The 26777-nt window shown below is 39.6% G+C and overlaps 3 protein-coding genes across 3 annotated transcripts in view; 2 read left to right on the top strand and 1 right to left on the bottom strand.

Moving 5' to 3' along the window:
- Positions 1-1498: 1498 nt before the first annotated feature.
- vstm4a (V-set and transmembrane domain containing 4a) lies at positions 1499-11200 on the top strand. The gene is made up of 8 exons (XM_053333018.1): positions 1499-1657; positions 2883-3380; positions 6887-6940; positions 7031-7138; positions 7234-7267; positions 8907-9055; positions 9738-9799; positions 10524-11200. Exons 1-8 carry the CDS (start codon positions 1609-1611, stop codon positions 10683-10685), a joined length of 1116 nt encoding a protein of 371 aa, XP_053188993.1. The 5' UTR covers positions 1499-1608; the 3' UTR covers positions 10686-11200.
- Positions 11201-13837: 2637 nt separating this feature from the next.
- The window catches only part of wdfy4 (WDFY family member 4), a 38054-nt gene continuing 25114 nt past the window's right edge, over positions 13838-26777 (bottom strand). Inside the window, exons 49-64 of the mRNA XM_053333084.1 lie at positions 26672-26734; positions 23308-23350; positions 23002-23121; positions 22625-22748; positions 22416-22525; positions 21330-21480; positions 20315-20406; positions 18990-19199; positions 18763-18883; positions 17333-17490; positions 16436-16594; positions 16163-16342; positions 15708-15890; positions 15092-15188; positions 14291-14420; positions 13838-14130 (exon numbers count right to left, since the gene is read on the bottom strand). Of these exons, the coding sequence (XP_053189059.1) occupies positions 14067-14130; positions 14291-14420; positions 15092-15188; positions 15708-15890; positions 16163-16342; positions 16436-16594; positions 17333-17490; positions 18763-18883; positions 18990-19199; positions 20315-20406; positions 21330-21480; positions 22416-22525; positions 22625-22748; positions 23002-23121; positions 23308-23350; positions 26672-26734 (2005 nt within the window). The 3' untranslated portion in view covers positions 13838-14066. The remainder of the gene's footprint in view (positions 14131-14290; positions 14421-15091; positions 15189-15707; positions 15891-16162; positions 16343-16435; positions 16595-17332; positions 17491-18762; positions 18884-18989; positions 19200-20314; positions 20407-21329; positions 21481-22415; positions 22526-22624; positions 22749-23001; positions 23122-23307; positions 23351-26671; positions 26735-26777) is intronic.
- lrrc18a (leucine rich repeat containing 18a) lies at positions 25655-26483 on the top strand. The gene has a single exon (XM_053333083.1). It carries the CDS (start codon positions 25674-25676, stop codon positions 26481-26483), a length of 810 nt encoding a protein of 269 aa, XP_053189058.1. The 5' UTR covers positions 25655-25673.

Below are 26777 nucleotides of genomic sequence, written 5' to 3'. Positions count from 1 at the left end.
ACATTGTAAAGGTTATACATAAACAAAGAGGAAATGTAAAAGAAGATATTGATTTCATTTTACTACACAAAAGACTGTAACAATATAATATTACCACCACTGGCTCCATGTTCTGGCTGTTTAAACATCCTGTGGGTGTGAATGACTCTAAATGAAGAGTCTCTTTACTGAGTGCATAAGACAATTACAAAGTGTTATTGAGAGAGTGCAATGATATGTCCTGAGAGAGTTTGTAGACAGAAAAAGAGAGAATAACATTTTGTATATTAAATCAGTGTGTGTGTGTGTCCTTTTTCTGTATGAACCTATCCAAATGCTTAAATCTTTGCCTACTATACCATTGGGATCCAATAATAGAAATAATACAGTCTGAAAATGTCTTTCCTTTGATTTCCCTTGTTTCAAACTGAGATTTAATGTACACTGCTGTGGTGGGAATGCCTGCTTGCAGTGCTCCCAGGTTTCTCAGTGACCTCGAATACGTTTTTGTTGATCCCCTGAGAAGCAGTAACCTGCTTTGACCACTGCAGGGCAGAGGAGAGTGATTCCTCCAGTGGAGAAAGACTTATGTAAAGGGAAACTTTGAGGGAAACCCCAAGTAAAAGTTGGAGTGACAAGGACATAATGCTTCTCAACAGTCACCAGAAGTGTTATTTTGACACTTTTACACTTATGTGATAAAACCTGAGTTTAACTTGCTGTTCAATTACAGTATATTTTTTTAAAACCCAAAGAATAAAGTTAAGGAAAGAGTGATCCACTTTGTCAACCAAGCCAATACATTTTCCAGTGAATCTATGCGTTTTAAGAGAATCCTATGTATAATCTAAAAAGTTAAATCTGTTGTGTAATCCCATTTGGCTTTGGCAAAGCTCAAAGCGCTAGCAGAAGCCCTGCCTCAGCAGTTTAGCCTGCCCAATAAAGCAGCATGCTTCATACCACTGGGACAGTCTCACAACCACAGCCAGAGACAAGCCCATGCCACTCTGTCCAACAGCCAGACAGGGAGAGGTCCTACACACACACACACATCCACATATGCATGAACACATTACTGCATGCAGAAATAAAGCGCACATGTATGAACATCAGCATTTGGTCTTTGTGAGCTTTATGGAAGATGCAAAATGAGCATAACCACTTGGCTTTCAAAGTAGCTTGGATGATGGAAATGCATGTTTAGTGCTTTATTATATAGTATAGGCTTCTCAAAATGACTCACAATGCACATACACACATGCAGACCACAAGACCTGACCATTGCATTGAAGTACTGAGGTTTTGGGCCTTGGGCCAAGACTCTTCATAGGAACACAGGAAATGACATTTCCTACGTTTTGCAGGACACACAGTGAGCGAAAGAGAGAGAGGGAGAGACAGAGAGAGAGAGTGAGTGAGAGAGAGTACTGGGAGAGAGAGAGTGGGAGTTTCTAAGTGGGAACAGAGCATTTACTGTTTCATATTACACAGAAAAGAGGAGAAAGAGGAGAAGAGTTAATGGAGGGTATGGGCTCTGGTGGGTCGCGCAGTCAGTCTCTGTTTTGAATGTAGCTGCTTGTGTAAGTGCTGTGCAGTTTTCTGGGTTTATGGATTCGCTGACTGTGGAAAATGTACTTCTCTATAGTGGTCCTTGTCCTGACTAAGGCTCTGGTCACAGGTAAGCTTTACCTTGTTTACAGCAATAATACAGCAGTAAGAAAGCGAGCAGACAGGCAAAAAATAAAGTAGTAACTTGATTTATTATCTAACATATGGTTAAATCATAAATATTGCCTTTATTATGAGACTTTAATAAAAGGCCAAATGAAATAAAACACTTCCTTACAGTAACTGAATATACATAAACAATAATAATTAGTACTTTAAAGCTGTTTTACAAACTTGGAAAAAGTGTAATTGTTTAAAGTCAAACCAATCATGGAGTTAAGGAAGTTTGTACTCTGCAATCGGAGAAACACTAATATTTCCCACTCTATAACGTTTTGGTGACTGTTGTATTATGTTGGTTTGGGTCTCTGTTGCTGCTTTGGTTGTCACATTAAATAGTGGAGGACAGACCCTTAGGGAGATTTCCCAAGTAACCAACAAAAAAGGAGCGATGCAGCATGGGAGCCCAGATGGTCCCTGTTATCTTGTCGTGTTTTTGTCTTTTAGCCTGCTTGGAAAGGGGGGCGGGGGGTGGACCATACAAGATGATGAATGTTTCCCACCTGTAGATTCTCTTTGCATGTCTGATCACACACATTGTGTCCAGACACCATGTCTCTACAAAGACAGACCTGACCCAGCTGGCAGCAGAATAAAACCCCATTAACTGCAGGGAAGTAAAAATTGGGGCACACAATGTCCGACTTATTTGAATCCTAAGATCTCTTGCGTTTGCTCACTTTTACAGACTGAATTCCCGTCTAATGATGGAATGACATATATAAGTAGAACCAGCGATAGCAAGCTCTAATGCCCTAAATCTTTGCAGCCACTGTGGGTGTGCACATAAACTTAGTTTGTCTAAATGCTACAATTATGTTTTATTGGCAGGAAATCAAACATCTTGCAAAAATGAACGCAGACTTGTTCCATGTCAGGCACATTACCAAATCTAGTTAATTACTAATTTAAAAAGTAGGGAGGAGTCACACAAGCTACCAGATCATAGCACTCTATGAGTGTGCTTGTGTTAATGTTCGAAAAGAATGTGTTTTTGGTTTAGTTTGCTGTTATTCAGTCATAAAACAATAAGTACATAGCATACTTTCAATAAGTGTGTACAATATGGTTAAACAAAGAACATATTCAATAGACTTTGTTATGTGAGGACAAATAATAACATGAAACAAAACAAAGTGTACATACGCTTAACTTTTTGTGTCTTTTGTCAACAGAGGTATGTCATGCCCTGAATGTGACAGTGGTCCCTGGGCCTGTTGTCATGGTAACAGAGAAAGACAATCTGACACTGTCCTGCCTGGTATCTCAGAGGAAGAGGAGCAACAGTGTCCTCATCCTCCGCTGGTTCTTTTCTCCCCTGGCTGTTCCCACTCTCACGCCTCCTCCACCTCCTCCACCTCCTCCTCCTTCTCCTCCTCCTCCTCCTCCCTCTGCACCATCCCCCTCTACTTCTACTGCCCTCGAGCCCTCGCAGTTTCTGATTGTGAGGATGGGCATAAAAAAAGGGAAGCTGTATGGGAACTACACCCACCTTTTCCCTCAGCCAAAGTTCCGTCTTTATGAGGAAGAAGAGGGAGAGGTGTACCGGTTGTGGATTTTCAGTGTGACGGGGATGGATCAGGGTTTCTACACCTGTAGGGTGCAGGAGATCCGCAAACATAGAAACACATGGAGAGCATCATCCAATGGTACCAGCACCACACAGCTGACAGGTAACCAGACGTGTGTTTATACACTAGGCTCTCCATGTCATATTTGTCTGTGGGAAGCATCAGTGCTACATTTAGTCTGATAATGGGGTGAAGGATGAGAGATGAGGGACTTTTTATTGGTTAGGTATCAGCTTCTTTTTAAAGAATAAAACATGTTAGAGCTGTTGAGCTGCTTATCAGAAAGTATCCTCCCTGTTTTAGTGTCTATGAGTAAGATGTTGAGGCTTTCCTTCAACAGGGCGGTGGTCCCTGGTAGAGGGAACGCTGAAGGAGAATTTCATGGTGAAGCAAAACAAATATTTTTTTATAATAATAACTTTTTTAAAGCAGATTTGGGTGTATTAATATGGTTCAGGTGATTGAAAACAAATCTCTCATCACCACATCATGACATCATGACATCATTCACCTTTTTTTAGAATACATTCTGTGCAACCTTGATCACTGACATGAGAAACTGAAACACAGAGGAAAAAGGGGATTTCTGGTGTTAATAAACTGAAATGTTTTCCCTGGAACACCTTTTTACAAGGAATTCCCTTACAGCCACACACATTCAGCTGAGGCGTGCTGTTCATGTTATCTGGCAGAGGAAATAATAACCGAATAAAGGAAAGGCAACAGTTTTTATTAGAGAACAAAGGCCAAACAGGGATGTGTACCATGTATTCACTGACAGTCTCTTGGCTGTTTGCTTAGTGCTTGTGTGTGTTTGAGTGTGACCCCAATCTTCTGGCATTTCCATCTCAAAACAATGAGCTCACACAGCCAAACCACACTCAACAATATCACTCTCTGTGTAAGAGTGTGAGGAGTAAAAGGTCGAGTGTTGCTGAGCTAGCTATGTTAGAAAACTCTAAAATACATGACGTCAGCATTCTGGGTTTACTTTATGCAAGCCTCTGGAGGAAAATTCAGTGGAACTCATTTAGTCTGAGCCAGGAATCTGTGAGAAATCAACAATAAACAATCTTAACAGACCTGGCCAAGAACTACACTGAATTATTGAGGTGCATTGGATAAAGGGGTTCAACAGGGATCCAACATTCAAAATGTTGCTACCATGCAATAAGTTTGTCCACACCTGACACAGCTGTAAAGTTTACCTTTCATTACCTCTTATGTTTTAAAAGTGAAGAGGTTTCAGTTTGACAGAGCCATCTGACAACGCCCTGCCCTATATTCAGGACTATGTCCCACTAAGGAAGCCACGCAACCTCAGGCATCTCTGACATGCATTGACCACAAAACCAGAAACACAAGAGCTGACATTATAAGTGCAAACAAAGAGAAAACTAAGTTATAAGTATAATCCAGGGAACCCCTCAGTCTGCAGGAAAGGCTACGCCCCACTGAGATCATTGGACGGATTTTAGTCAAAAGATTTTGCAGATTTTGGGAGATTCTCATCTCTAAATATGAACTATATGAACCTAATGGTCGAGTGTTTGCTGCTGCTTTTCTGAACAGATCAAATGAGCAGACAGTCGACACTTTTGAATTAACTTTTAAGAGCTGCTGCTGTCTGGCTTTAAGGTTCTAACCCCACATGGTACAGAGGATGGCTTACTTTTTTATGCCGTGTCTTCACTGCTAGACTGCAGTAAAGCACACAAGTATGTACCTAATGGCTTTCAGCTTTGCATGAAAACCTGTGCAGTATATTCTTTTGCATGAACTTGGCTCAGCTGGATGTGCATCTGGACGCATATGTAGAGTGTTAACCTTAAACTGCATGCACTGATCAGATGTTTAGCATGTGGTTAACCACATTGTGAAGACTAGATACAGTATGTGGTTTATTTGTATTAACTGTTAACTACTCACATTTAAAAAAATACTTTTTAAATATAGTGTGCCACCTCGTCAAATGAGTAAAACTAGGGCTAAGACTCTAATGTGTGTACTTTGCACATATTTTGCTCAAGCCATAGTTAGTTTTACTGTTATGGAATATAATGGAAGGTGAACAATTTAATGCAACGTCAAAGATTGGCCTGAAAAAAAATATATAGTATTTTTGAATTAATACCGTTATTATTCAGTTTTCATTTAAAAAAAAGTACACTCACCGAGCACATCATTAGGAACACATGTGCAATCTGATGATATCCAACCCATTGAAAAGCGTTCCTAATATTTTGTCCACCACATTAACATACATTAAGGGGCAAAATATTAGGAACAATGCTGCACAGGTGGTCAGTAAGTGTGTGTAACAGCTTTTTAAAAATGCAAAAAATATTTATTGCATTGCATTATATTGTAATATTATCCTATTATTCATCCATTCAATGTACAGTCAAACTTGTATTTTAGAGAGCCCCATAAGTCTTGAATGATAATATTTCTTTATCTTGTACGGGCAAGATAATAACTGTGCAGACAAGATAACCTGTGTACACAAGATAATATGAACAAGAAAACTTGTATTAGTGTCATTAATCTTTACTCTTTTGTTATCTTTTTCAGTGGCTCAATATTTTTTATGACTTATTTTAAGAAAAAAAGAAAGAAAAAAAAGACAGCAGCATCTTGAATGTTGTGATCTTATTTATTTATTTTATTTGCCTTTATTTAACCAGGTCGGTCCCGTTGAGATACAATGACCTCTTTTTCGAGGGAAGCCTGGCCAAGACAGCAGCATAGGAAAGTTACACAATTAAGAACACACAGAAAACTCACACAACACCGAAACGATAAAATACATGCAAGAGAAAGCAACAGGATCTTATCTTATTGTAAGAGTATCTTCTCCTGCTATTACTGCCTGTACATTAGAGCACTGATACAGTTTCTGATACAGTTTTTCATGTTCAGCCACAACACAAAAGCTACTGTTTTGCTCCCTGACATTGATTAACATGATATTCAGGCCATATTTGACAATTCTGCAGGCAGTCTGTAAACAGGCTAGAAGTCAATTAGAGTTAATATCTTATCATTTCTTATTAATATGTTTATCAACCTGTGTTTAAAAGACATATTAAAAACTCATTACGAGGAGCAGAGTCTAAGTAATTTATATAGCCTCTGTTCACTCTCCTCAACCTCTTGTTAAATACCCCTGACCTATTTGCAGCCCATCACTCATTGGCACATACTGACAACAACTTCCTTATTCGTCCTCTTTTTTTCCGCACTGAGAAGCACACAATGAAAATTACGACATGAAACAAATGCGACCAACAAAAGGAAGCAGAGGTACAGAGCAATAGGGAACCCCCAAACACTGTCCAAGAACAGCAGTTTAGCCAGGCCCTTGCGTGTGTGCATATCTATTTTTGTGTGTATGTGTGTCTGTGTGGGATGGCTTTGGCTGATGCTACAGCAGACTCACCCTTCATGACAGCGGTTTTGATATTTCTGGAAACCACTAAGGCTGTCTGCTGTACTGGGTCAGTGCCCTCAGACAACAGCAATTTACAAAGATACTTAGTGTGGGCACAGTTTTTTGTCATCCACATTCTGTTTTTGCTGACTTTTTGGAACACTTGTTTCTCCAGTGCACTTTACTCTTGAGGACGGTAGCAGTGAAGGAGTGTGGCGTTTATTTGCAGGTACTGTTCTTGACTTTTGCTAATTTTGTTTCAATTTACAATGTAAATATCTTATCTTTTTCTGAGATTTTATCTGTCTGTATTTTCAAGACGTGTATGTGTGTGCTGTGCTGATCTGCTCACTGGGCCTGCTGTCCATCTTTCTGTTCACGCTGGTCCTCATCTGCCAGTACTTTTACAGGAGACACAGACTCAAAGGTTGAACAGTTTCTTACTAAACCTTCAAATATCTCCACATAAAGCAATATTTTGGTTGCTTAACTTTTTAATTTTTTGCACTTTTTGCTTCACAGCCAATTACCTTCTGGTCAGATGTCCAGAAAGCAGGTACAGTATGTCTTCAGCAATAAGAGTGTGATAGTAGTGATCGTAGTCGCAACAACCAAAAATTAATTCCAGCAGTCGGGTTGCCAGGTCCGGTGCCGGATTTTATTTTAGCTCTAACTCTGTAAATATACCACTTTATCCACATGTCTAACCTTTTTAGGCGAGAAAGTAGCCCTTTAGATCCACAATGTGACGCTAATTTGTCCAAATAACATCTGCTTAAAGTTTTGTTCCTGCGAATTCGGAGCCACTCAAGTTAGCCGTAGCGAGTAACGCACTTCCGGTCATTTTCACAAAATAAAACACCCGTTGCCTTTTATTATTAAGAAAACCATAACGATAGAGTTGGTGCTTTTATTTTGAAAACAGGAAGCGAACATACCCTCGCTGTAACTGACTTGAAACCACCGAGGTACATTACATTGTAACGCCAGTGGGAGTAGCAGCAATGTCTCTGCATGTACTGCCTAATCCTAAACACCGATTGGCTTGTGTGTGGTGTCGTCAGAAGCAGAAGAGGCTCACGGTCGTAAACATCTAGTCACGTGTACTCTGAGATGGACGCGCAGGTCAGGAAATGACGTAAACGGACCGTATATGGTTTGTTATTTGTGTTATTACATTACGTGTTGGACTAAATACATGGACATATTGAGGAAAATATTCCGGTTTTATGAAAACGGATTTCATATTTCACAAGAATGGATACTTGGCGAGCTGTACACAAAGTCCTGAGTCATAAGATGATCGTTGTGGATAAAGGGAAGACTTTGAAGGTATGTAGGCATTATAGCTTTTCTCTATAGCTTTTCTCTATGGCTAGCCGAGCTAATCGGTAATACTATTACGGCTGTGAGCAACCATATAAGTCGTGAGTGGTCTTGAATGAATCAGAACAATCTAAGCTTTCCAACAATGTACGGCATGAGTATATATGTTTAAGGGTTGGTGTTTAAAACATTCAGAAGAACGTGTGGCTACCTCCTAACATCCGTCCCGTCCCGTGAACGGAACAGCGTGCGTTCGAGGTTAATGATCAAATATCAAAATCCGAATAGCTTCAGAAAGTCAACCCACTCTCCACATTTCCATTGCTACCGTTTTGATACTTCATGGTACACAAACAAATAGCATCTCATATGAAAGCTAAGACCCTGCCGAGTTCAACAGTACCACTATTATTGCGCTAAAAACTCAGTGAACCAGCAGCATACAAAGGTAAACAACCACTTATTTACAGTGACTAACAGATATTCTGTCTTACCTTCGAAGTTTTGTGATGAAAAGTTGTACTTGAGAGCAAAAAACGCTGGTTTTAGTGAGTCCAACACGGCCGTGTTTGTTTACAACTCCATTTCACCCAGTGCCTGCCTACAGTAGCTGCACCGGAACAACAGACAACCCTGGCAACCCGCAATTCCGGCCGTTAATTGGCTGGTACAATGTACACAGAACGTGTCAGAACGTCATTGTCGAACCCGTCAAAAAAATGTAAAAATATTAATTCAGACTAAATATTTTTTTTAATGGAAAAGCAATACTTTCATTCTGTACCCCTGGCTGTATTATTTAAAAAAAATATATAGCTTTTAATAAATATTCTACATATTCAACCTTTAATCTGCTCTGCTCCATGCAGTTCAGGAGAGACTGTAACCAGCTCCAGCAGTTCATCGAGTTCTCCCCCAAGAACAAAAAGGAAAGACACAAGACAGAAAACTGACAGAAAAGTCGTCGTAAAATCACCTGAAGTCCCAGAGGAGCCACTGCCACACATACCAACCAAAGGTAAAGTAACAAATTGAGTGGGGGATGTGATATCTTGTGCATCTCATATTCTTTCACAGGTCAATTCAGCTGTAAATATGTGTACATAGTGAACTAATATAGCCTTTATTCTTTAAACTCCAGCACCAAGATCAGATATGTTCACAGTCTAGTCTTTTGGGATACAGTGGGTCAGTGGTTGGTAATGCAACCTCACAGCATGGGGGAACCTGGTTTATTTTCCACACCTGTCTTTGTGTGTGGAGTTTGAGTTTCCTCAAAATATTCCAAACACACTGGAGGCATTAGATTCACAGGGGGAGGAGAGAGGCTCCAGCCTCCTGTGACGCAAAGAAAATGAATTACTGGGTAAAGAAAACAGAGTAAATGAAGGTATCCAGCATGGGCAAAGGCAGAAAATGATAATGATCTCCTTGGCGAAAACTGCATAAGTTGGGAGACACTGGGAGAACAGCAGAAAACAGAGGGGAACATTATACTGTATTTGTATAAAATCCCACTGAGCATATTGTCTGAGGTAAAATCAACACTGACGCTGAAAATGGCGGAATAAATCTCTTTTTTTCTGTAAAAAACAGTACATTGAAAACCACATAGTACATACACAAGCAGTGCATATTTGTAATTTCATTTCTCTGGCTGTTTTGAGTCAATTAAGGTGGTCTCTGTTTTTCAGTGCCAGTTGCTGCGAAGAGACCACAGAAGCCCAGAAGGTTAAAGACTCAGCCAAGGAGATCTGCCACTGTAAGTCTTCTCATCTTCACACATCACACAGTCTCAATGATTCCCTTACCTCTGTCCACTACTTCCATCATATATAACATTCCGTATGTGCTTAATAGATTTGTTAAAACAAATGTATTAACATTTTGAGATAATTTTTTTTTTTAATGCACATAGTTGTTATTGAGATAAATGCAAGGGGGAATTTGTCTCATGATTGCATGATTGTCTGCTGGAGTTTTTTGCCGTCTCTTCATTCAGTTATGAGCTTGATAATTCTATTTAGCTTTATTGCTTCTCAAACACAATTACTTATTTAGAGTGCTTCATTAGTTTTATATCTACAATAAAAGTGTCAAACAAGTATATAGAGAAGAAAACTACTCAAACTAAGGATCATCAGTATTTCTACCGATGCTGCTCTTGTGATTTTGAAGATGTGAGCATTTGCTTTGCATGAACATACTGATTGGATTAGTGCAACTTGGAGGATCTGAAGACGGTGCATAGGGCGCCTATTGTACCGAATGTTTTTCAACTTAACTGAATGTTCTGAGAGGTCCTACAAACACATACTGAGTAGATGTTTTCCATGGAAACTGAAAGAATACCACTGTTTACTGAAATAAGATTAGTTGTCTGTGAGAAACATATCTTTGTTTACTATGTACATGCAGCACTCCTCTGCCTTATCTGTGAGCTAAATTCCTTTAAGTTACTCTCATCATATCCCTCCTTTTTCCAGCCTCGAGTTACACGAGTATTACAAGACGATAGTCTGACATATGCAGAGCTGGAGCTGGTCAGACCAAGGCCGGAGCCCCCAGCCTCCTCCAGCCCTGACCCCACAGCCTCCAGCCCGGACACTGTGTATGCTCAGATCCTCTTCCAGGAGAAACAGCTGTAAACACAGCAGCTTTAGACACATGGACGTCATGGAACCTCCTGGTGAGGGTAGAGATACAGTTCTCCAAGCTGAATTGGAATTGGCATCCAAAGGACTATATTTATGAACTATCAATATGGCATTTAGCATTTGATTTGTGGCTGTAAGTATGCTACAACTGTTGGTAAATGGGATGAGGGTTTTGTGTTTCCTCTGAGCGGCTCCGTTCCAGCACAGCGGTTTTTGGGTCTTATGATTCTGTTGTTTTGTTTGTTGCCATCGCTGGCCTGTGAGCCAGATGTTTAATACTCTGACTGTTAGGCTAACTATTCTGTATAAACTCAGGAGACTCTGTGGAAAGAAATCATTGTCCAGGCTCTTTTACTGCAGTGTCATGAGGCACTGTAACACTTGCCTTTTTAAATGCATTTATAATTACAGTACTACTAACACACCGATTTAATAAATATATGCCTGGGTCTGACATTCAAAGAGTCTTTGCTTTGCATAAATCTTGTTTATATAAATGTGTTGAAATTGGTTTTGATTCTGTGACAATTTTCTGGTGTCACAAACAGCCACAGTGCATCCAGTGTCTTACATACAATGGACAGTAGTATAAACTGTATATATCACAAATCACATTACAACACGCTTACTGAGAGTTCTATAACGTATTATCTAATAGCTAGCATGTTGGGAAATATGCTCATTTGCTGACAGTTAGATGAAAAGATTGACATAGTTCACAAATATCTATTTGGTAAATCCGAGTGGACAGCTAGCCGGCCAGTTAGCTTAGCATAGCATAACAGTTGGAAACTGGGGGAAACAGCTAGCTATCCAAAAGTAACAAGATCCTCCATATTATGTAAGCGATGAGTGTGTGTGTATATGCAGACAATATATCATTTTCTACCAGAACACCGACTCTATGTTTGGGTGTATGTTTGTACATATATGTGTATGTTGATATATACCCACTTATTTATCTTATTTATCATTATTATTATAAGTATTTTTGTTATTATTATTAATTATCTACATGTGCCTTCTTGTTCTGTTGTTCCTTGTTTGTAAAATTAACAAATTGTGCAATAAATAGATGTTTAAAAACAACAACAAAAACAAGACCCTCCAACCAACACCTCTGAAGCTCACTATTTCATTATTCATTATATCTCATTAAACTAAAAATAGAAATGACAAGTTGCAAAAATATCAAAAGATTACTGCTCCTAGCAAAGAAGTACTTCAGCCAATAGCCATTCATACAATCACAATTTACCATTTTATTACTAAAGAACTTAATAGGTGCTAGTAAGCAGATCTAGTTGTTTCCCTCCCATTCCCAGTCTTTATCCTAAGCTATGCTGCTGGCTGTAGCTTCATATTTACCAGACAAACATGACTAGTACTTTTCTTCTCATTTATAGCAAATAAGAAAGCAAATAAGCCAATGTCCCAAAAATATTGAACTATGGATTTGAATTTAACCTATGCAATGGCAAAAGTGGATATTTGATGTAATTATTACCAGGTAGTGCCAAATAGCCTGGATGTTGTGCCTCTGATTTGGAAATTATACCAAAATTGCAGAGGCATAAACATTAAAAAGGAATTCTGGAAGCAGCAGGCATTAGGCTGCAAGTACCCCACAAAGGTAGAGGATGTAGACCATTTTGTGAAGGTCAGTGTGTGAAAAATGGAGAAAGAGAATGATACACATCCAACCCCTTCTCTCAGTGAGTGGGAGAGATCGAGAGAGAGAGACCATCATCCCCCACAGTTCAGACTCACTGACTAGGATGAACCCGCTAATGACTACATTTATTCAAATTAGACTAATTGTAATCATGGTTAATAATTAGCTTTACAGTGCATTATAATTGGGTTAGGCTACAAGATGGTTCTGCCTAGGTGCAATAATTTATTTGATTTAATTATTCTGAAGAACCCAATGGTTTGACATTTCATATCATAAAACCAGTGGTGTAGAGAGAATGGAGATGGCCGTTGTCTTTAGAGAAGGTCATTGCTCGCTCTCTGGGAAAATTATGAGGACTATTTTCCACTCTATTAAGCTACTCCACTTAGCACAATTAGCCACACACACAAAGGTTAAAGACACAGACCTCTTCCTTTATGATAGAGAGGAGTGGTGCATGTGCATGAGAGAGGAAGCAAGGCGCAGAAAGAGAGTGAGTCTCCACACTCTTTACAATGTACCTTTATCTAAAATGGTAAATTGTTGTTTATGGGGATATCAGTGTGAGGATGGGTGTCACTTTTTTTTTTATAAAATCCAAATCAGTGTTTAGAAAGGGTTAAGTTTCATACCATCTCTCTCACAAAATAGGTCAGATTTACCCAGGAGTGTGTTATGGAGGCCCAGCAGTGATTGCTGCAATCATGTAAGCTTTAGCTAAAATAGCCCGTCTGTCCACAATCAACTATCTCACACACACACACACTCACACACACACGATACTCAAAAAGACCCAAACACATTTTTACATCATCCACAACACATACTTGACATGGTCACAGTAAACTTGTGGAGGATAATAGTGCAAGAGGATCAAACAGTGTTCACTCATGAATGCCACATAACAAAGCATATTGAAAACACATTGTGAAAAACAAAGTAAGTCCAGTAAACTCTTCGCAACCAACTAAACATCCTGAATTGCTCATACCACAAACATTTACCAAAGCAAAACAATGCAACCCTTGTTGCATAAAATGCTGACATGTGTGTGTGCCACAGTTTTCATTTCATGAGAAAAGGATCTGTTCCAGCCCTGTAATACTATTAAGAAGCCGTATTTCTCAGGAAACACTAGCTCAATATGCATGCTGTTATTCATCATTCACATAATACTTTGTTTTCACCATGAAGCTTCCATGACTTTCATCATTGAAAATCTTCCAACATGTTTGACAATTCTAGATAGTGTCCCTCAAGATCTGCCTTAAAAGTAAAATTTGATAAAATCCTGGCCAGCCCAGATTTCATTTATAATTGAAATCCCAGTTGATATTTTAAACTTAGAGTCACAGGACAAGAGATGATTTAGACAAGTAGACATCAATAGCTATAAAGTTTTATTCAAATTTGTTGAAATTCAGTATTTACACAGAAAAATACACAATTAAATATTCATGTAAAGGAGATCAAATATTCCTTATTGTGTGAGACTTGAATGAGATAAATATTGTAATATTGTTCTCCCTGAATGCACATACAAGAGAACTGAAATATAGTACAGTGTCTCTCGATGTTCAGCTGGTGTTCTACCTAAGTCACTGCCTGCAGAGGTCTGTGTTACACTCTCTCTGAGAGGGTAAAAGTTGTGTAGAAGCCAGGGCGCATTGAAAGGGCTCATACCCTGCAACCTCTCACTCACAGGTCCAGGTGAAAACTCTGCCCCATGTATCACCTGCCAGCAGAGTTGCATGGCTCCTAAACAGAAAAGATTAATCCAAGTTAATGAAGTAAATTCAATGCATTAATACATATAAAATACAGTACATGTAAGTCAAGGTTTAGTTTAAATGTAGTTAGTTCTAACAAACTAAATCCCACCACTGTTAGCTGTGTGGGAGCATGTCATTTACTGTACCTGGACATGGCCAGCGCTGTGATAGCTGGATTGTTTTTGTGACGGCGTTGTGACGCAGCCTGACTCCTGTTCAGCTCTTGACACAACACCAGATGTCTCTCCCAGCCTTTAACCTGGCACGAGTTGCTCACTGTGGATACATCATGAGAATACTTCAATCTCCATGTATTATCGAATCACAGGCCAGGTGTCCACCCTGTCTGTAAACCTGACCCAGAGGTCCTCGCAAAAAAAATTAAGTTGTGCATAACGCAGTGTTTATCTGTGGTCAGTAGGCTGTTAAAGGGAGAAAAATCCCTCGAATATAAATGCCTCAGTGTTACGTAAAGACTTGTCTCAATGTAATTTGCCAAGCATAATACTCCTATGAGGTGACGCGAGGCTGTAACCAACGTATGCCAAATTGGATCTGGGTATTATTGCTTTCTAAATTATACACGCACACAAACGTCAGCAGAATTACTCATCAGTGTTTACTGCCTCTATGTTTAATAACTTTATAACAACATAATTCCTGCTAGCCCTAATGCTAGTGAGGGATGGGGCAAGCATTACAAGTGCTCATCTGAAAACAACGCTGTCTAGCTCTGAGATGAGCGGTTAAAAATAATCATCTCACACTTAAGGATTTATCTAATTAGATCGAGACGAGTTTCTTTTTGAAACACAGAATAAAAGAAGCATTTCTTTTTGTGCAGTTTTCTTTTCAGTCAGTCTTACGGTTGTGCTGTTGTCAGCCATCCTCATCATCTTTGCTGTTATAGATACATCCCTATCCTATCCTATTGCCAGCAGCATTACCGTCTCTCTCTGTCTGCGCTGTTCGGTCTTGCCCTGGGGACACAGGCTCTTCTGGAGGGCCAGGTAATTGTGTTCTGGTGTACTCTGTCCTCCATATCTGTATGAGAGACACATAACGAGTAGCAAAATCAGACATAATTCAACATAATAACAAACACACACGCATACGCACCGCTGTGCACGCACACCCCATAACTCAAGGTGATATTAAAGTAATAATAGCATTTGTGTGTGTGTGTTGTGCATGTGGCATGGATGCCCCCACCCCCCCACCCCCCCGCCAAGTGAAGCCCAATTTAGAGTTCGCAGCTTTGATTGCAGAGAGGCAGCATATGTTTAAATTAATCCTAAGAAAAAACAGCCACACACCGCACACACAACCCATATGCTGTTACTAATACCTCAATGGACATCCAAGCTGCTACCTGCAAGGCTAATGCCAAAGTAATGACTGGCATATTTGAATACCGTAAAGTATACTGTATAAAAGCAAGCAAAACCTCTCCCGCTGACCAATTAGTCCTGCAAAGAGTTGCAAGACAGTGATTTTTAAAGACAGTAATTATTTCTCTCTTTCTTTTTCAACACACACACACACACAAACAATCCAACTTACCCGTATGATGCCATCTGCACAGCCAGTGACAATGACGTTCCTGGCATCCCACTCATGCCGCTGTGTGAAGCTGACACACAGGATGTCTGCCCGAGGCCCGCAGGAAATGTCAGTGCAGGCCAACAGCTGACCCTTCATCGTCCACAGGTAGAGCAGAGGCCCTGCACATGACGCTATCTCACCCTTGGAAAGAGTAATATGGTGTTGACGCCCGTGTGTAGACAAATGTACACAGAGATGCACAAAAAAAGCATAAAGGTGCACAAAGAGGATATGCATGCTGTCAACAATGAGAAGCCTCCCTTCCTTATGCGGTGAGGTGAGGTGAGTGAAGGGGAACAACATGGCAACACTGAGCCTAAGACTACAATGAACAGAAGACAGAGAGGAAAGCGAGAGGTTTTTAAGGAGAAGTTGAATATACAGAGAAAGACATTATAAATGGTAAGACTTACTGTAAGCTCATTTATAGCCAGTGCAGAGATGCTAGTTGTGTGTCCTACTAGCTGGGTGACGTAGCTTAGGTCCTCCAGATCCCACAGGATACAGGTGAGGTCACGGGAGCCACTCACTATCAAACTGTGGACCTCAGATACAGCCAGACATGTAACTGCATCTGTATGACCATATAATGGCTATGAAGAAAAACAGGGTCAGTATAAGTTTCTCTGTATATGTCAGTACGAGATGAAGCGAATAATTCTGCTCTCTGTTGCAGACAGACTAACCTGTCTAAGTTTCATGTGGATGAGTTTGTCCTTGTTGACTGCTACGTCCCACACACACACCACAGAGCTGGTTCCTGCAGTGATGATGGTAGTGGGATTGGGACAGGCGGCGCACAGCGTCTCCCCCCAGTCACATAAACTCTCACACAATGCAAAAATCTACAATTAGACAGACAAAAAAACATCATGTCACTGTGATGAAGTGTGTATGATGGAATTACTTGTGTTTTGTCCTTTTGTGGAAAAATGACGCCCACACAGGCATTCTTCACACATAGCACAAATAGCAAAATAAGTAAGCTTTACTTCATGAGTAACTTTTCTCATGAAACTATTTGACAGTTCTCATGAAAATATAAGTAAGAATTCCTGGTAGTAATTACAACATCATGTTGTGATTTGGCTTCACGTTTATACATTTTACAGTTTTATTGCACAAAGCAACCAGCAGGATCTTATACAGGGACATTGTGATGTAAACCCCACAAAGCCTTAGAAAACAAAAGCCAACAGACAAACATCACTGACATGAGCACAAAGTGCATAAGGCTTTGCCAACAGTTATAAATAAGTTCATTTAAATAGCGGTCAGTCAATCAGTTGAAAATGAGTGAGTGAAGTCTCAGCAGATCATAAAGACTTCCTCACTGTTGACTGAGTGTGAGAGTCAGCTGATACTGATTAGTTGATGGTGTGTGTGTGATGTCTGTAAAATCTAATTGATGTAATGGAGTACATTATATATATATATATATATATATAGATATATATAGATAGATAGATGAATGTACCAAATTTTAATTTTTTTCATTTTGATTCATGCAACTAGCTAGAAGTCAGGGAGATAATACTAACAATGACAACCTGATAGCCTGTATATCTCAATATACTACATACCTTCTCTGTGGCATTATTTCCAAAGGCACAGCTGTTGTCAGGGAAGCCCCAACTGAAGAAGCAGCTCAACAGCGGTGACACTATGAGTCGGTTTCTCTCCTGGACCAACACCTCTTTTTCCAGACACAGTATTTGACCTACTGGGCCTCTTGGCAGCTCTGCAGGAAAGGTTTACAGTGTCACAAAAAAGTAAGAGGGTGTTTTTTAAGACTTTGTCACCTAAACCATATGCAACTATGTAATAGTTATGGAATAAAAAATAAGTGACCTCATTCTGCCTTTAGTATACATGAATAAACTTGCCAGGCCCCAAAAAGATAACAGCTCTACAAAAACATCACATTAAAGAGTTTGGCAGTTCAGAAAATTTGTAGGAAGTGACCAGAGAAAATTGGGCAATTAAAACAGCTATTCCCAGGTCAGACCAAGGTGAGGCTTTCTCCTAGGGGGACACACGCAACCTGGACAGCACAAGTTGTGTATGTACGTTTGCGTGTATGTGAGGCAGTGTAAGAGCGAGGCCATAATTGTGCCTGTAATTGACCTATTCATGCTGGAACAGGCAAAAATCATTATATCCTGTCGCCACCAGCTCTGCTTCTAAAATCCCCTGAAAGAAGTAGCGTCTGCATTAGTCTTAGCATTCCTCCTCCTATTCATCTCTATCTGCTTATTGATCAGATCAGACACTCTAAGATTTAATATGAAATGTAATATGCAGGAATCTCTCCCTGAGCATTCGCAGATTCATCTCCTCTCCCTCAGTGGGCCTGTAGGGATATTCAGATTATTAAGTAGGAAGAGTCATCTCCATATTGTAGCTCTAACAGATAGCTTCTGCTACCCTTCCATAGTGTAAATTAATCTATGGATGTTCTCGCTTTGTTTCAACGATTCCCTCGAGACCTGACTACATCTTGTGTGTAATAATTGACATCAAATGGTGTGAAATAAAATAAAGGAGGAACAATACAAAATAACACCACATGAAGATGACATAATAAGGAATAGTTTGGCATTTTGACTGAAAGTATGCTTAATAAGAGGCTTTATCCAGCAGTCAATTAGCTTAGCTTAGCCTAACGACTAAAAGCACGAGGAAACAACTAGCCTCCGTCCAAAAATCCACTAACAAGTACCTGTAAAACTAAGAAAAAAGTGTAATGTGTAAAAGTTTAATGTATTATTTGTATGCCTAAAACTAAATCTTTTTATATTCTTTTAGGGTGAAATTTATTGGCTTTAGACAGAACTTTAGACAGAACTGAGGGTAGTTTTTCCTTGGTTATGGTTTGATGCTCAGCTAATTGGCTGATAATTTAGTGTAAAGAATCTTTAAAAAAAAAAGAATCTACATTTTAGCAAGAATCTAAATTAAAGTATATTTTTTATTATTATTTTTCGTGTTATTTTTTGTTGTCTAGTGGTACCTCTGAATGGCTGAGCAGTGGTCTTAAGTTTGTCGAGTTTGAAGAAAAATGGAGTTGGATGGGGTGGTGTTGATCCTTCTTTCTTGGTGCCACTGCGAGGTGGATGGGGCTTGGTGAAGAGCTATGGGAAAGACATACTGTATATTATTTTGAAGAACAATGTTATGATACAACTTCACACAGGAAACGTACGTATCCTGCTTTTGCCTCTTAGTTCTTATTTTTACCTGTCTGGGAACTTGGCCAAAGTTGCTGACATATCCCAAGATTGTGCTCTTGATGAGGGGGTCCTTAGCATCCTTCCGACCTCTCTGGGCATAGAAGTATGGATGGAACGTGTTTAAACTTTCTACAGCTGCAGGGCCTTGTTGCCGGTGTCCGAAAATCAGGTCAATCCACAGGTGGAGGTGGGAACTCACATAGTCACTTTCCAAAGCCTAAGGGAAACAATGCAGCAGATTGTTGCTCAAACTAAGACCACCTAGTCAAGTAATATTACAAAACTACTATACCTGCACTGTACAGTCTTAAATACAGCAGTATGCAATGCTCTTTTTTTATTACAGTGGGACCAAAACCATCAGTCAAACTGTTAATATGAGAGTTTAGAAACACAAGAAACTTCTACGAGAATGCACAACCAATCAAATTATTCAGGTACTGTATGATTTCTTCCAAAAGTCAATTTAGAGGTCTAGAGCGGCAAAAGCTGCACGCCTGTTTTATGAGCTTATCTTCATGTTAGAATTAAAGAATGATTTGGGTAGAATTAGCCAGAGATTGGTTTTGAAGAGTTAATAAGGAATAGTGGGCATTATGCCCAGCTGTATCCTTGCACCCAATCTTAATAAACCCATCCTGGAATAGCAGAAAACTGAAAAAAACCATCATAACAAGGATATATTGTCCTGAGTTAATTTGTCTACAGAAGAAAAAAACAATCTTCTGAAGTCACTAATTTTATGAGAATGGTAGGCAATATGGGTAGTTCAGTAGATTACAGAGTGATAACCATCATAGATGCCCCAGGAATGGAAAAAGGGAGGGTCAAACTCCGGAGAAATCAGACCAACAGAGAGATACAATAACCCCACACAGGGAGAGTGAAGAAAGAAAACATTTAGCCCCTAAACAGCTGGCAAAAATACTGGCATTATGGAAAAAGAAAGTTTGGCTCTTGCCCTGAATAGTGTTAAATAAGCATGTTGTCCTGCAGTGTCTGCCATCTAAACTTCATCAAAATGGTATAAGCTAAACAACTGGCCATTATATTTGAAAACAGTCAGTACTACAAGAATTTAACACAGCCAAACACAGTAAGACAAGACGGCTATTGTCTCTTATACAGTGGTAGGATGAATGAAGACATACTGACTGACTGCAACCAACACTATTACAGTGGACACTTCTTGTTAATACAGTACATTCTCTGACTGCATCAGCGAATGAGCACTGAAAAACATTATTAGGTCTTATGGGAAAGGTCTTTGTGTGTAACAGGCCAGACTGCCCATTAGTAACAGGTAGCCTAAGTGAGGTCGGGGTCACTGACCTCACGTTGGATTCTAATGAATTCCTGGGGATCGTCTTTTGCCCATGGAGGGAGCTCCACATCTCCAATAGAGGTACCATCCTCCATACAGCCTACAGAGATAGAAAAATACATGACATAGAGCATGCTGGGTCATATCACATCACCATGTGTCCTAACCCTTCAAAGGCACCCACCAGCAGTGATATATAGTAAACATCAAAAGTGCTATAAAGTTATTGTGCACTATGTAAAATATTCCAAGCTCTATGAGTTAGTATAGCATCACAAGCACAAGGTTACCAATGGTTTCATGCTGTTCCACTGATTGAATTGTTGGTGCCAAGAAATGTGGTGATGCACAAGAAAAAGACAGCTTGCCACCATAAAAGGTTCAAAAATATTTTTGTAACTTCTGCTTTGCAAATGCTACCTGGGGAAAGAAATGCATTCTCTGCATTTGTTCGGCCTCAATGAGTAATACAAAAACACTGTAAAAAGCACTAAATGTACTCGCATTTGTGTTTCCAGGAAACACCAAACCAGGTTCTGTAATTCATTTTGAGTGAATCCCAAAGATACAATACTCACTGCAACACCAAAAGTGGGTTAACCCACAAATGAAAATAGTTGCCAAGGAATGCACTATTTACTCTTCTTTGATCAATGTTTGCTAAAGAAAAAAAGTGCCCAAGTTTTTAAACTTGAAAAAAATAATAAATAAATGAATATATATATATATATATATATATATATATATATATATATATATATATATACACACACACACATGTATGTGTGTATATTTGTGCCAGCAGGCATTGGCCAGAAAGGCAGATGACACAGTGGAGAAGTTGGGAAATACTGAAAAACATTGTTGGTAGGATTTGTTGACAGTAAGAAAAATACAGAATTACACCAGTCTTATCTTTAAAGCACATATTCATGACTATCAAGGGTGCTTGCACAAGACTAATATTTTTATTTTTATTTTCTATTAATTATTGTGATACCCAGAGATAAAAATGAACCTGACCCAGCTGGATGTGGTTGGAGTTCATCAGGAAGTCAGGCAGGTAGAAAAACTCTGGGATCAACTCTCTGACATCCCCCATGTTGTCTCTGGAGGCCGACTCCCACTCCTTCTTTACACTGTGAAACATCCGCTCTGGGATATCAAATCCTCCCTGTGAGGAGACGAGGCACAGCACTGTCACACCCTGGCATATTGTTGAACCAAACTTGGCAATAGGCATATTAATAAAGTAATTTCAGAGTAGTAAACCATATTTTACATCCCTATTTCCTGCTTACATAATACAAAGATTTTCTACTATTTGAAGGAGGCATTTCATCTTTCTGTAAAATTCCATAATCTATGATGGAAATCTCATGAGAGAGAATGTAATTTAGAGTAAAACAATTACTTCAATGAATGAAAATAGCATATATACTGGTAAACTCGGTTAGAGATGTAAATCCAGTTATGGATATTACTACACACACGTTATGTGCTTCAGAAGACAAAAAGGCACTGTAATTTACCAGACTAACATCTTTATTGCTTTATTCCGACTATCAAATATGCATGCCCTTTCATTATAATCAACTGGATGCTGTATTGTAAATCGGTAACATCTGTGGCTATTTGCATTGACTTTTTTTTTTTAGGTGCTTTCTGTAATTATTTGCATATATATTGAAATCTCACAATAATCTGTTTTCATACCAAAAACAGCAGTGAAGCTGGATCCAGAGAACTCAAAATAGCTCATATTAGAGTCATATTATTAGCAAGGTTATGTTTCGAAAGGGAAGATGACACAGTGATGAATGTCATTGGGTAGCAGTGGGTTTGCCAAAGGCCTGTGGGTTAGTTGAAACAGACTGATACATATTGCACTGAATTTTCTAACATTTCTTCAGAGAAATCAAGACGAAACTTCCGGTGATCAGCAGTGATTATATTCTAAATATGACCTATATTTATCTACCTCATACAGAGTGGTATTCTTTTGTGTGTGTATGTGTGTGTGTGTGTGTGTGTGTGTGTGTGGGGGGGGGGGGGTTCATCTGGATATATTGGATATATTTTTAAATTTCCTGGTGTCAGTGAGCTTACCTGCAGGGCCTGAAAGGTGTGTGAAAATGGCTCCATCCTGACAAGAAAGGAAGCCACGATTATGGCTGAGGAGTAGTGGGTACAGTAGTGGCATCGTGCTGACAACTCTCCTAAAGAGTGAACCAGTTTAAGAGGATATACATGTTGGATAAAAGATACATTGAACCACAATAGGGAGAATAATGAAAAGTGAGAAGCTGAAAAGGTACCTTCACCCTCACTGCTCTCCAGGTCTTCATATCTCTGTAGGAACATCTGTTTCCTTTTCTCTGTTTGAGCTCCCATTGGCTTAGACAGATCACGGAAAGTTGCAGGATCTGACAGGTCGAGTGTCTATCCAGGACAGAGATTAATGGGGGTGGGATATAAGTATGAATATAACCATTAAGAGAAAATATACACATGGTATTTAGTGTTTTACAGACAAAGATATAAGCTATACATTTTAGCTTTTTTTTTTTTTAGCATGAGTTTGTGTAATAAAACTCCTAATACTTTCATTACAAGAGTCTCTGACCTACAATATGAAGGATATTTTCTTTATGTGGAATGCTTGGAATACAAAGATGTTGCTGTGTGAGCCTACCTCTGACTGGTAGTCAGCTAGGACCCAGGGGAAAACTGGATACTGCATCAGGTCATTGTATGTCCTCCCAGCAAGAGTATTCAGATGCATCAAGTACTCAAAGTTACTTATCTCCCCTCTCTGGGGGACAGACAAGATGATATGAAGTTAATAACACCTCACAAAACACAAGAATGTAGTTATAAACAAAACTGGAGCTGAATGACAGTATTTAAAAATAATTAGGAATGTTTAAGAGGGGGACATGGGAGCACAAACAACTCTGACAAAAACAAAATGGAGAAAGAGCCATGTTTATTGCATTACCTGCCATTTCACAAGGGCTGCCTTTTCAACCACAGGGGTCTTCCTGATACACATAAAAACAAACACTTTAGCATCAGAGGCTGATCACTGAGCAATTCCTATCAATACAAAGTTTTTTTTTGTTTTGTTTTTTTTTGCTTGCACTGTTGCCAAGCAACCAGTGTTGAAATGTAACACAGAGTTCTGAACCAGCAGCAGAGTGGAGGTGAGTGAGTGATTCAGGAAACAGAAATTGTGTGTACACAGCTGTAGGAGCAGTTATGGGATTGAGGTGAGTTACAGTGTGTAGCATAAGTAGTGAGTAGAAATGTGGAGGATGAAACTCATGGTGCCATCTGTAGGTTGTAAAGAAAAATAGTTTTAGTAACGCTTGTACTGAAAGTTGTGTGAACTAGTCTCCAACTGCAAACTGAGGCGTTTAATAGAGGAGCCAATATTTTACTTGTACATCACGTTTTTCAATGGTGGCACCGCTTCACATAGTTAATGATTGCTGGTCAAACAGGAATGACAAGTTTACTGATTTCTAAGAAAAATAAATAAGATTTCCTGCTTCAGGGTGAAAACACACAATAGTTTCCTCTACATTTGTTTTTTTCTCTGAGGTGCTTGTTCAAAGACTGTTGTTAGTTGATAGGTAGGCATTGAATAGGCATTCACTCAAATAGAGAGGCATTCTCTAAAAAAAATTACACTGTAACAAACTGCTGAGCACAAAACCTGCTCAATCAAAATTCCATGTTTCTAATTAATCTACAATTTACTCATGGATTACAAAATATTTACAATATATCTATATACTACCTATCAAAACGAGTTACATCTAAATTAGGAAAACATTCAACTGCTCCTGAAATCTCTTTTCCCTCTGTGGGCCAGTAACATGGCAATAAAGTCCTGGCGCCAAGCACCCCAGTTGCTAAGTAACGCTATTAAACAAGAGGAACCTTGACTTTTCAGGCTAGGGAAATGCTGATATACACAAACGGTGCATTCCTGATCTTTTCTTTTGACTACACTACTGCATTTTGAGTGTAACTTCTTAATGCCAGGCCAAGTGGAAATCTAATGTCAAGGTATTTAATGGTTTGTTGCTATGCTATGAAAATATGACTTGATTACTTTCTTTTTTTGACACAGTGGTGAGAGGTTTCAAGCTAAAATGGCACAGGAGCTAATGCTGTTGGTATGTTTCTAAAATTGAAGACACTTTATTAACATCAACTCAGGAAAAAAGAAGATAAAAATATGGTGAGTACATATCTTCATTTTTGTTAACAATTTAAATAAATGTTTATAACAGGGATATAGCAGGGTATGAACTGGAAAATGAAACAGGCATCCATACAATATAAATGTATTTAACTAGGAAGCGAGGGGCTATTTTAAAAAGGTATTTAGTTTCTAACTCCTCCCCTTGTCCAATAACTCCTGACCAAATAATTTTGTAAACTACATTAAATCAATCATTGCATTTGGCCCAGTATGTGTTATCTAATTGCAGGCAATAATTTCATGCAATAGTTTTCTATAGGAGGTTATAATGGGAACAAGCACCAGTGGATAACCTCTCGCATCCTGAGGATGATGAATGAGGCGAGAGAGGGCCTTGGGGTGTAACACAGACACAAACAGACACACACCTTGCTCTCTTCGACAGGGAGGGGAGAAGAGCGAAGCCCTCATCACACTACCAACACTCCTTAGCTATCATTTATCAAAGTCCTGATCTGTCTCTTTGTGCACGTGCTGCACACGTAACGTAGTACAGTACAACCATGTATGTCAACACACTTGCATGTGAATGTCCTACACGCACAAACACACACACACACAGACACACAAACAAGAGCACACATACACACTCCTTGCCTGAAAGCCCGAAAAGAGCCAAACAGCTCAATCAGTTGAATGGTGAGGGAGCATCAGCACTCATTTGTTTTTACTGTATTACCCAGTGTCGCCTCTCTCCTATTGTTCCCCAGCATTAGCCTTAATTAGAGAGTTGTGCTCTTAAATACCCCCATGGGCAACACCGGGTGAGCACACACTAGTGCAGACATAACACTGCAACACACACACGCACACTCACACACACACCACTCAAGCTCTCAATCCTCAGAGACCTTGCTTTCCCTATTGCCCGAGGCCATACATAAGCCCCTTGTATCTGAATAAATCACATCAGCTTTACACACAAATACTTACACGGAAACATACACACATCACATTTATTTGCTGTAGTACTGTGTGATGGTGAAGATTAGATACATTACTGTATATCAGTCTCTTAAAGGCAAGTATCAAAAAAGTGAAGCTTAATTTTAAAGTGAATTGTGCAGTAATTCTCTGTGTGTTGCAGTACCATGCCCAAAGGGAAGGGAGCCAAAGGGACAAAGGTGACTGTCAAGATTGCCAAAAAGGCAATACGGATGACACCAGATGGACGGCGCAGACTCATCCTCAGCAACATGGGAATAACCATCTTCCCAAAGTGTCTCCTCAAATTGACCAACGTGGATGAGTTGGACCTAAGCCGCAACCTGATACAGAAACTCCCAGATAACATTGGGAACTTCTCGTCACTCAGATGGCTGGATCTACACAGCAACAAGCTGGAGTCTGTGCCCGAATCCATCGGCAACTTAGTGGGACTAACACACCTTAACCTCTCTAACAACTGCTTAACCTCTGCAGCTTTGCCCTCTACACTGGGTCTGCTTACTAGCCTGAAGAGTCTCAATCTGGGAATGAACCAGCTGGACGACCTGCCTCCCACTATGGTGGCTCTAGACAGTCTCCAAGAGTTAGGCCTGTTTGATAACCTCTTCATCAGCCTACCAGAGTTCGTGAAAGTCTTACACAACCTCACTAAGTTGAATGTGAAACGGAATCCCCTGTCGTACATTCAGGAGGATGGTGAGGGGACGCTGAAGGAAAAGTCAGAGCCAAAGGGAGGTGTGTACGTGGTCCATGAGAGCAGCCTGTGTAGGACATGCCTTAAGAGATGTAATGAGCAGACGGAAAGGCTTTCGAGAGGAGGGGGAGGAGGAGGAGATGCGTTTGAGGAGAAAAGGATAAGGACTTATACTGGACTAATGGCACCAAACTCAGTGGCTACAGTCAATCAGGATGTGTGGAGAATAAAAAAGTTAGAACATAAGCCAATCAAATGACCTAAAAGCTGCTGACATTATTGTTAGACAGCCCTACAATGTTTTATCATATGTGTATTATATCTAGCTACATGTTACTCACCTATTTTTGATGTATTTCACATTTTAATTTATGTAATAAAAAGAGATTACATTTACTGTCTCAAAATGTTGCTGTTTGATGTCTGTGACAAACTGATGACACTTACTTTGCATTAGCAATGACCTCAGCAACCCCTCTGCCTTTTAATGACGATACTACCGTGCACAACCTGCAGGGAGAGAGAGAGTGTGGTATAAGATTTGAGATCTGAG

The sequence above is a fragment of the Scomber japonicus genome, chromosome 14 (genome assembly GCF_027409825.1).
Source record: "Scomber japonicus isolate fScoJap1 chromosome 14, fScoJap1.pri, whole genome shotgun sequence".
Classification (NCBI taxonomy): Eukaryota; Metazoa; Chordata; class Actinopteri; order Scombriformes; family Scombridae; genus Scomber; species Scomber japonicus.
Note: the sequence above shows the minus strand (reverse complement) of the source record. Positions and strands in the feature narration are given on the sequence as shown.